The sequence below is a fragment of the Perca fluviatilis genome, chromosome 16, assembly GCF_010015445.1.
Source record: "Perca fluviatilis chromosome 16, GENO_Pfluv_1.0, whole genome shotgun sequence".
Lineage (NCBI taxonomy): Eukaryota > Metazoa > Chordata > Actinopteri > Perciformes > Percidae > Perca > Perca fluviatilis.
The window spans coordinates 34,658,215-34,669,845 of NC_053127.1; the positions used below are offsets into that span (position 1 = coordinate 34,658,215).

Below are 11,631 nucleotides of genomic sequence, written 5' to 3' on the forward strand. Positions count from 1 at the left end.
AAAAAAAAAAAAAAAAACCAAGGCGCCCCCCTGTTGAATAAATAAGAAAACAAAGGGGCCCCGCTTTTGACTACAAATGAGTGAGGAACAGGAGGGGAGCAACATCAGGGAGCCCTGGATTGATAGAAGAGTATTATATGAATAAAATGATGTCAAGTAAGTCAACCAGTGTACACACACTACCCCCCCCCCCCCCTCAAGCCACCATCCGTGCACCCCACACTTCGTCATCCCCGCCACACTACCCTGACCATAGCACACATAGCACCCCACAGCCCAGCAGAGAACAAAGACACTTCCTCACTGAAACAGTGACACAGTCTGTATCTTGGGTTACACAGTCCCAGCTGCAATGTTTGCTGCAGTGTCAAGTGGCTATTAGGTGAGTGGTCAGTCAGACTCCAACTCATCACTCAGTGACAGGAGACAAATTAAAGTGATGGTTCGGAGTAATTTCACCCTAGGGTCCTTTTCACTATGACCTCCCTCCAAACAACCCTTCCAGCCAAGCTTTTTTTTTTTTTTTTTGGTCTAACATAGGAAAGTATGCTATCAACCACCTACTTAATGGTTGAGGGCGCCTCAATGGATCCAAAAGGTGTCTCGAAACGTAAAACCCCACTTATACAGCCCGCACGGCACCAACTAAGGTAGACAACCCTACTACAGTAGTACAAATAGGTACTGTCAACAAGGAAGCACATGAAAAAAGCCGGGGAGAAAGAGGGAGAGGAGTGTTTGAACCAAACGTTACGCATAAAAAAAAAACACTCCCTTAAGGCCTTGGCCCCCACAGTTGTACACCAATATAAAAACACTTTGCCTGATGGCTTTTGTCGCCAGCTATAAAAGCCTGCCTGAGATGGCAGGTATGAGCAGTGAAGACCCCGCAAGAAAAACAATAAAAAAAACACAAAAAAGGTATAACAAAAATAGAGAATGGAGTAATAAAATAAGTAATGGAACACAAAAAAAAAAAAAAAAAAAAAAAAAAAAAAAAAAAAAAAAAAAAAAAAATTAAAAAAAGTGTTCTCACTTTAAATCTCTTGTTACACACCTAAAAAAAAAAAATTTTGTAAGAAATAATAAATATGTATCTCTTTTTGGTGTTGTAGTTTGTAGTTTGTATTTATACTCCAGTATTTCATACGTGTATTTTAGGTAAACTACCTGTATTATATAGCCTAATATAATATCTGTAGAAAAGAAAATGGAACCAGGGAAAATATTATTACACTTTTAATGCAAAATTAGAATTGTTTTAGATGTTTGTGTTGACACCTTGACATTAAACAAGACAATATAACCTGTCTTAAATATGGCATACAGCGTAGCAGGCCTATTTATCAAACTTAAAGAAACTATTTAGCTTTATGTGTTAACATTACATTAAACGGTCATAAGTGGTTTGTTCTGTCAACGGGATTATCTGCTAATGTTAGCTACCGTCCCTTACCTTGAAACCATCCAGCAAATAGACGGTACCGTAGGGTGCCGTTACCTGAAATCGGTGATTTAAGGTCACCGCTCTCATTTTACACACAGTTTAACAACAAAACAAAATGCTGAATGTATATTACTAGCTACGTTTTTCATGTTGGTTAAAGGGGTATGCACCCCACTAACCTGGAAACCGGTTTTAAAACGGTAACGTTAATACAGCGTGTCGGAGGAATACAGCGTCTCCTGCAGCGGGGAGTCAAAGGCAGAGGGACCGCAGCGTTCACTAACGTTAGCTTCTTGGGCATAAAGAAAAGATTTGTTTGGTTCTGGTTGGTTGTCAGTTGAGGTCATGGGTCGATTTTGTATAACATAGCCTACCTGTTACTACATGTACAGCTGTCGCTTAGTAAATTGAAAACATGGTGAGGCGTCATTCACGTGCATATTAAGTAGCCACATGTATCTGTTTTGGTCTTATACATCCACAGGTTTACCACTCCAGCGGAGAGGATGGTTCGTTTAGACAGCAGCCAAGTTTACAAGAGTTTGTCCAAAACTCAAGATTCGTTGCAAACTAAGATAAACAGTAAACTGACATCTTTTATTTTAGCTCGTTTGTAAAAAGTTGCTATTTGCGGTGGACAAGAGTGGACAGCGCAGACAGAGCAGACTCTACAGAGTTTCTACATGTTTCTGCCTGTAGAACAGGTAGGTGGGTATTGATAAGTATTGACTTTTTAATCATGGAGGGTTTATTGTAGGCTACTTACAGTAACGAGTGTAGCATTAGTTCATCTGCGCCAGCGGCAGTAAATAATGTATAATCTGTATCGTTTCCAATCAGTTACATGTGCTGCGTGAAGTAACGCACACACATTGGCTCTGCTGTGTGTGTGTGTGTGTGTGTGTGTGTGTGTGTGTGTGTGTGTGTGTGTGTGTGTGTGTGTGTGTGTGTGTGTATGTGTATGTGTGTATGTGCGCGCGCAACACGGGCATCGCTGTTCAGAATCCCGTCTATCTTCCATAATGCTACGCTTGTATCCAAATGAATTGTGTTGAGAAGTTGTCATTAGCTTCACTGCTAGCTTAGCCACCTCCATTGAGCCACAGGGACTTGCTGTAACGTTAGAGCACTCTAAAGAGTGTTTACCTTTCATTTGATCGTGTTTGATTGCTACCTTGCCATCCTCTTGAACGACATTAAACACAACATATAGTTCATGAGTGGTTTCATCTGCCCTGTTTAACGTGTTGAAGCTCCCCGGCGGCGCAGTAGCGCTGTAGCTGGCCGGTGACGGCTGCTTGAAGGAGCCGTCCTCATGCTGCTGCTGCTGCCGTAAAACTGGACGCGGCAACGTTAAGTGCCGCTGCGGCAACATCGGGTCCTCTTCCAGCATTGCTGGAGGACAACATGCATCTTGCATCGCAAGAGTGCTGTACAAAAATGTAATTACAGTTCGCCTCAAACTTTTTATTTGTGTATTTATTTAATTCGTATCATTTCTCCTCCAAGCTCATAAAATAAATTGACGGTTGGAAAACCGGAACCAAACAATTATTTTTGTTTGGCCTTGTCTCTTGTCTCATCTGAGGTCTGATAAATAGCAGTGTTGTAATGTAACGGAGTACAAATACTTTGTTACTGTACTTAAGTAGAAATTTCACGTAGGCTATCTGCACTTTACTTTGCTATTTAAAGTTATGTCACCTTTCATTTTTACTCCACTACATTTCCTAGATAAAATGTATACTTTTACTCCGTTATACAGTACAGGCCAAAAGTTTGGACACACCTTCTCATTCAATGCGTTTCCTTTTTATTTTCATGACTATTTACATTGTAGATTCTCACTGAAGGCATCAAAACTATGAATGAACACATATGGAATTATGTACTTAACAAAAAAGTGTGAAATAATTGAAAACATGTCTTATATTTTAGATTCTTCAAAGTAGCCACCCTTTGCTTTTTTATTAATAAGGGAAAAAAATTCCACTAATGAACCCTGACAAAGCACACCTGTGAAGTGAAAACCATTCCAGGTGACTACCTCATGAAGCTCATTGAGAGAACACCAAGGGTTTGCAGCGCTATCAAAAAAAAGCAAAGGGTGGCTACTTTGAAGAATCTAAAATATAAGACATGTTTTCAGTTATTTCACACTTTTTTGTTAAGTACATAATTCCATATGTGTTCATTCATAGTTTTGATGCCTTCAGTGAGAATCTACAATGTAAATATTCATGAAAATAAAGAAACACATTGAATGAGAAGGTGTCCAAACTTTTGGCCTGTACTGTATTTCCACTAAGCATCTTTGTTACTCGTTATTAAAAAATAAAATTAGAAGAAATGTGTGCGACTGCAATAAGGGAGGTTTGGCGAATCACTGCTCCTAGATTGCATTACGCACTCTCCGCACGCCGCGCGCTCTATTTCAGCGCTTGTTTGTTGCTAAAGGAGGAGGAGGACGGTGCACAACTGAAAACGCCACGGAAGCACGAGCATCTACTGGAGGACCTCCCGTTATCGTAGACGACCACCCCGACGATAGTGGTGAACTCGGTGAACAGGGTAGTGGTGAAGATAAGGTCATATACCCGTGCTGCCCTACAAAGGCGAAACGCCATTAACATCATATTTGGGCAAAAATTAGTATGTCACAGTAATGTCACTTTTGGGTTACTGGAGACCTCCTTTATCATGTGAATAAATATCGTGAGTCAATTTGATTGTTTTAACGAGAAAATAAAGGGCTATGACAACCGTAACATCCAAAACCATACGAGAAACCACAGCAGAACGCCCTAACAGCTGTTACGGCACGCTGAAGTTGAGTTCAGGTGTTCTGACTTTGTTTAGCCAGGCACAACACATCTTTAAAATAAAGTGCCGATGGTTCAGATCTGTCAGTGTCAGCGACAGCCCGGAGCTAGCTAAATTTAATCTGTGTCACGTAGCGCTAACGGTGATGCTGACACACCTCCTCACTTGGCGGAGCCTCACATCAGATGCCGAAAACCAGTTATTAAATACACAGCTGGCATCCTAACTTTCCATGCAATCCGATATAATCCATGGAAGATATAATCCATAGCAATGCACGTCATCTGCTGTATCCAAAACAATCCATACGTGTTTGAGCAATATTTCCTTCTTGCAGGTGTTCATATCAAATCTTACACAAATCCATAATAGCATACGTCCTACTTTATACGTCCGTACAAAGTAGGCTAACCTGAATGTTATCTCAGAATTAAAAAAGTAGTAATCCAAGTCGAGTTTGTTGACTGTGCATCTTAAGCAGTTTGGTGGACCTTAACTAGGGACGATTCTGGGATCAGACCTTTAGGGGGGGCTCAGCCCCTAATGAGAATATGACACGGATACAGTGCCTTGCAAAAGTGTTCAACATAATATATTTATTGTTAAACAATAAGAGGGAGTTTTTCCTCGCCACTGTCGCACTGCTTGCTCTTGAGGGAATTACTGGAATTGTTGGAATTGTTGGGGCTTTGTAAATTATAGAGTGTGGTCTAGACCTACTCTATCTGTAAAGTGTCTCGAGATAACTTATGTTATGATTTGATACTATAAATAAAATTGAATTGAATTGAATTGAATAAATATACCTATGTATTCAATTATAATTAAATTATCTTTATTGAGAAAATATTTCTTGTATTTATTCATATTGTATACTGTACTGCAAAGTAACTTATCTGTCATACTGTTCTACTGTGTTAGTATTGCCACACTATCCTGATCATTATAGCACTAAATAGGAACAACCAAATGTCTTCTATATAATTTAAAACAAATACCATGATGACTAGACCTTGGTTAGGTGTTCTTATAATGGATGGAAGTATGGTGAACAGCAAGCCAATATTGATTATATGTCAGTTACTGCCTTTTGCCTTTGCATGACTGCTTGTTTTTGGCACATGATTTAAAGGCAGAGTACAGTACAGTACACAATTTTGAGCTCAAGATTTTTTGCAAACAAGCATTTCTTCATTATAGAAACTAGTTGTCAAATATTGGGAGTCCTACCTATAATACTTTTGTCTGGACAAAACAGAAACTTTAAAGTCATTTTTCTCAGTTTCACACTCTAGCGAGTTAAGGTCTTTTGCCTTTGCAGGGCAGCGTGGCCGTATTTGCAAGAAATGTTTCTGTACATTGATGTCAGCTCTAAAAATATGCTGTTTGTTCTTTGAACTTAAGAGAATTGTGCCTGAAAAGTCCTAGAAAAGAATGTGATTTTGATTTGATGAGTGAGATTAAGAAGCTATGGGAACCCTGAATATGCTTTATGCTTTACTATAAGAAAGCCACAATAAAGTTCACAATAAAAGTTCTAACCGCTTGCTTTAAAAAAAAAAAAAAAAAACTTTTACTTTTACTTCAAATACTTAAGTACATTAAATATCAGAAAATTACTTTTGATACTTAAGTACAGTATATATCAGATACTTTAAGAATTTAACTTAAGTAATATTCTAAAAGGTAACTTTCACTTCTACCAAAGTCTTTTTCTAGTACGATACTTGTACTTTTACTTAAGTATTGCTTTCTAGTACTTTAATACAACACCGATAAATAGTAAATTCATCAAATTCAGTGTCCACAATGCTATTTTCCAATAAACTGTAGCTAGCGGTCATATTTGACGGGACCCGCGTCAGTGCGGATTTCATGTCGCGGCTTTTGTCGCGGTTTGTCACTTTGCCTAAGATTGAGTGACAAGTAGTACTCGCCCTGTTTATTTGGTTGCCATGACTTCACGAGTTATGACGTCCTGTCACTGTTCCAGTTGCTCAACCTAAAAGGGGAGAGAGAGCTGATGACCGTTCGCTTGAGTTCAGCAGAGCAGACGGCTCTGCAGAGCCGTGTAATTATAACTTTTCATAAACAGCTGAAGGAGCGGTGGTGCGCTGTGTACATAGCGGAAACCCTGTTGTGCGTCTGTCCTATTTCTGTTACCGTGGCAGCAGAAATTTTACCGTTAACTTGTCATAAAGATGTCATGATGTTTGATTACACGGTCAAATGCTTTTATAGTTGTGTCATGAATATTTTTCCTTGACCTTAAGTAAAGTGTAACCATTTGGACTTGTCATAAATATGTCATAAAAGTTATAGGACCAGTTTGATGACTACATGATGAATACAGTACATAGGTGATTAAGGAATTTTGGACAGATAATGTTAGCTTAAGGCTAAAGCTACTTTTTGCAAAAGTAACCGCCAACCGTAGTTATCTGCCATTAGCTAGTTATCCCGGTTAGCTCTACAGCTGACTAAGCCCCAGGGTTCAAGGGGCCAAACCCAGAAAAAAAAACGTCTCGGTACTGTATTCACTGTTGTAAAAATTGCCTCCTCCATCAGTATCCGAGGCTGTTATGACAGTTTGATGTAATGTTAACACATAAAGCTAAATAGTTTCTTTAAGTTTGATAATAAGGCCTGCTATGACATATTTATGACAGCTAGGTTAAGTCAAGTTGTCATAACACCTACATCTCAAACAATGCTAACTTAGCATTAAAAGTGTCATTTATCGAATGACACTTGATGACAACAGTCACGAACATTCAAAAAGACTCCATGTTCATGACAGGTGTCATGTCATGGTTATGACAGTGTCATGTCAGTCTTATGCACAACCCATAAAGTAAAATGTTACCTGCATGGTTATGCTATGACAAGTTTGTGAAAGGAATGCCGGTAAACGTATATATGCAATCTCGCCAACACACATGAATGTCCACAGATTTCATGCAGTTTATGAATGCTATTTGTTTATTGAAAAAAGTCAATAGTGGCTAACACAGCACAATGAGCTGTCATAAAGACACAGATTATTAACACATTTTTCTCAGATGGCAAGTTTAAACAGAACATAGGCTATAAACAGTGCAAAGGGAAATTCAGAAGGTAGCCTACTGAAAAGCCATAATGAAAGTGCAATAATAGAAAATATCCAACATCTGTGTGTCCCTGATAAACTGACACTTCCTAGCTGTCACTACAGTCCTCATCTATAATCCTCATTTTGCACTTCTGGTTAGCGTTCAATAAAATGTCCGCTGCTTTACCGCCTTTGCACTGCAGTGTCTTAAAGGAACACGCCGACTTATTGGGAATTTAGCTTATTCACTGTAACCCCCAGAGTAAGACAAGTCCATACATACCCTTCTCATCTCCGTACGTACTGTAAAGCTGTCTGACGTCTCCAGCGGCATCAGCCCATCACAGATCAGGCAGGTGAATGGTTCCAGAAATCCTACTGCTCTGAATAAGTGACAAAATAACGCCAACATGTTCCTATTTACATGTTGGGATTTGACAGCAGCAAAAACAACGTAACATGAGACACAGCCATCTTCTAACTGTAAACAAACCGGGAACTATATTCTCAGGCGGAAGAATATAGTACTTGGGCGGAGTGATATGCTCACAGCAAGCCTGTCTGAGAATATAGTTCCCGGTTTGTTTACGGTTAGAAGATGGCTGTGTCTCATGTTACGTTGTTTTTTGTACACGCTGGATGTAAACAGGAACATGTTGGTGTTATTTTGTCACTTTTGTCACAATTGGGAGCAGTAGGCTAGTAGGAACCAGTTACCTGCAGGATCTGTGCTGGGCTAAGCTAATGCTGGAACCGTCAGACAGCGCTACAGCACGCACGGAGATGAGAAGGGTATGTATGGACTTGTCTAACTCTGGGGGTTACGGTGAATAAGCTAAATTCCCAATAAGTCGGCGTGTTCCTTTAAGTCACAAAGAACAACTATGACTTGTTACCCACACCGCCCCAAGCTGCATATCTGATACATTGCCACTACTTCATTACTGCACAATGTTAAAACCACAGACAAAGGAATATTCGACAGTAATGCACCGCATCGATAGTAGGTAGTTTTGATAATCAAATATTTGAATAGTCGACTATTCTGTGAAACCCCTATGACAAAGTGGTGACCACAATTCGAAAATACTTTAAATAATATATCTGTATCCACAAAAGGCAGAAAAACAAAAACAAAAAAGTTTGGTAAACCATTGGTCTGTAGTATTACACCCCCGCTCAAGTGCAGACTGCACAACAAAGCAAATAAAGTTCCAAGGTAAGTTCTGATCTGATCACTAATTGCTGTTAAAACTCAGAAGATTAAAGATTTAAGGTTAAAATCTGCTGAATCTGATCAACAAAATGAAGATGGTAAGAACTAAGGTGAGGCTAAGAGAGAAACCAGATCACAGTCCGTTTTGGCGCAAGTAGCGGCCTGCAGCGTTCTGTACGATGCTGCGGCTGTTCTGAAATCAGCCTACTGTATATGTAATGTGCAAGTTTGCTTTTTGTTTTACTGTTTTTATAAAATGTTCTATGAAAGGGCTGCATTATTGTTAATACATAAATTACACAAGACAATTAAATAAATATAAGAACTATTATTGCTGCATTGAGTAGGAAGTTAGTAATTATTAAATGCAGTGAGTTTATTTCTGCACCCCCAACTCTGACTGCCTTCCTTCTGTGTGGTGTAAAGACTGGACTAATCAAACTGTGGACACATTAGGAAGACTGCAGTCATGCTGTAATCCTCTGCATCTGAAAGTTGCGTGTTTTCATTGTTTAGTCACTGTGATTTTAAACATATCTGCTTATTGTTTATCATCACAAGTTATCTTTCAAAATAAACCAATTATTAAAGATAATGTAAGGTTCTGTGAGCTAGTACAGAGTACACAGTATTAGTACTTCAAAAATGTGACACCGCTTTCAAATTCTTTAGTTTTTCTGAAAACCGCTACAATATAAACTTAACAGAAAATACCAGTTGCTTGAAGGATTGGTTGTGTTTTACTAACTTACCAAGAAGAGCTTCAAACAGGTTGCTTTTGAAAATCCCCATTACTCTCAAAATGGCAGTTTTGAGCTGCTGCTCCTCCGGCTCCCTCAGTTTAGTGCAGTACTCCTCCAAAAGCCCCAGGACTCGAGCTGTGTCTGCAGATGAGGGGGCAGATAAGACAGACTTTGGTGCTTATTTGGTTTGTTTTCTTCATATAATACAATTCAGAGTATATATATAAAAAAAAAAAAAAATATAAAAAGTACATCAGTCCAGAGGGTGTAAATATAGAGATGAGTAAACTGAGTTTAGGTGGGTTTATCCCCCTCTACAGCAGCCGCAGCCCCAGCTCACATTTTATCAGAAAAGGATAGAAGATGCCAGAATGTGGTCAAAAGAATGTAGACACCCAGGCATTCCAGCCTTATGTGACAGTTGGACATGTCATTCCAAAACCATGGGCATGAATATGCTGCTATAACCTATAACCTGGCTGCAGAGATTTGATCCCATTCCACAACACTAATGTTGGGTGATAAGATATGGCTCGCAATCACTGCTACACCTCCTCCCAAAATTGTTGTGCAGGGGGTATTGTCATGTTTAACGAGGAAAGGGACAAGGACAAATGTATGTGGAGAGTGTCTGCATACCTTTGACTATATAGTCTATGTCGTTTGTATAATGGAAACCAAAAGGTTGAACAGCCAATCTTGACTTTAGACTGTTACTATAAACTGTGGACAAATGCAATGTTGGCAATGTGACAGCATCCATAACGTTCACATTTGGTATTTACAGGGTCTGAAAGCTGGAGGATCGGAAGCACATATGTGGCACATACATGAACTCACCCTTTTTTCTGATAGGCATGGCTGACTCCGTGTAAACTTGACTCTCTAAGGCTCCCAGCTCAGTCTTCAATGCATGGTTAAAAAGTTCTTTGCTCTTTTTTGATGGGATGGCAGAAAACAAGATGGGTTTTGATAAACGTAGCTCCTTTGCAGCACTCTGAAGAGAACTTGAACCAGAGGCTCTAAACGTGGAGTCCAGGGACCACCAGGGAGGCCCTGAGGGAGTATCCAGGGGGTCTTTGTCCAATGAGTTAAGGTTATAGTTCCGCAGACTAGATTTTAGCACAATGAAATAATGTGATCACATCTGTCTCTGTCTCAGATGACAGTCCCAGTAAATCCACAAAAAGAACAGATACGGTCCCCTGTAGCAATGTCTCATCAACCCTTCTGTATACGTACAGTAATTCAAAGGTCCTTGGTGTGAGAACGCGGGGGAACCCCTGGTTTTAACACATTCTGCACGTGAGGTTGTACATTACTTCTGTCTGGGCACACTTCAAAAGAACATCCTTTGGCTGAGGAGCTGGCAGACCATTCACTGCTGGTCCAAACATCCTCTCGCAGACAGATGGGATACAATACAGAACTAGCGACACAAGCAGCGAAGTCCTCACAGTCAGATGAAGAGTGTGTAGAAAAGCTGATTTGAGTCGCGCAGGGTCGAGCCGTACCATACAGTTGAAACACGCATTAGTGTCCCATGGTGACGAGGAGCTGTCAGGTCTGAGGGCTGGCCTGGGTTAACACTCTCAGCTCCGTCCACAGTGACACACAGCCCGTGTAGTGCGACAGTCCTGGGTCGGTCCTGTCTGAAGAGCTGCTCCACATCGTTTATCCTGCTTGAAAGTGCATACCTTAAGTTTCTTTTACCTGCCTACAAGACAAAACTCAGGAGAGGAGGGCCCACCACACTTCGACGCCAAATGAATGTCGAGTTTAAAAAACATGTCACTTGTCCCCGCGTTTTCTTTTAAGAATTTAGGAAATGCCAGCTAACATGTAACAGTCACTTCAGAGTTTATGTCTGGAGGTTTTGACTTATGGAGGGACATGTGCGTACCCCAAATGAAGAAGATAACGACAATTCATAACATTTAAATAAACTCTAACGCTGCCGGTAAACGTTGCTTCTACGGATAAACAAGCATGCGTGCTGTTCATTAGTTAGCTAGCATTCATGCTAAATCACCAGCCAGCTGCGGTGCCAAATGAAATGCTTTCCCAGTGCGACGCCTGGCTGTAGGAAAATACCTCTCTGCCAACTGTGGGAGAAAACGCATGGCTCTCAAATGATTCCATGTATTTTCATATTCAGTAAAATGGTGACTGTGCGTTCGCCGGACATTTCCCTGATAAAAAAACAGCACTGTCCTCAAGCTGCCACATCTCTTTATTCTTTTACCAGGTACTGTAACGTTACAGTTGCGCTAGCCATATGAACAACTGACAGCATCACCAACAGTTTCTA

At 40.2% G+C, this 11,631-nt stretch overlaps 1 protein-coding gene across 21 annotated transcripts in view; it reads right to left on the bottom strand.

Annotated features, from left to right (window-relative positions):
* dlg2 (discs, large homolog 2 (Drosophila)) overlaps window positions 1–11,601 on the bottom strand; it is a 245,639-nt gene extending 234,038 nt beyond the window's left edge. For 11 of the 21 annotated variants that reach the window (XM_039778367.1, XM_039778361.1, XM_039778359.1 and 8 more), the window contains exons 1-2: window positions 10,161–11,593; window positions 9,330–9,461 (exon numbers count right to left, since the gene is read on the bottom strand). In XM_039778367.1, coding sequence (XP_039634301.1) covers window positions 9,330–9,461; window positions 10,161–10,179 — 151 coding nt within the window. In that variant the 5' untranslated portion in view covers window positions 10,180–11,593. Of the gene's footprint in view, window positions 1–9,329; window positions 9,462–10,160 lie in introns of all 21 variants that reach the window. The other 10 variants (XM_039778365.1, XM_039778362.1, XM_039778358.1 and 7 more) reach the window with 4 other exon arrangements.
* Between the last annotated feature and the right edge of the window lie 30 nt (window positions 11,602–11,631).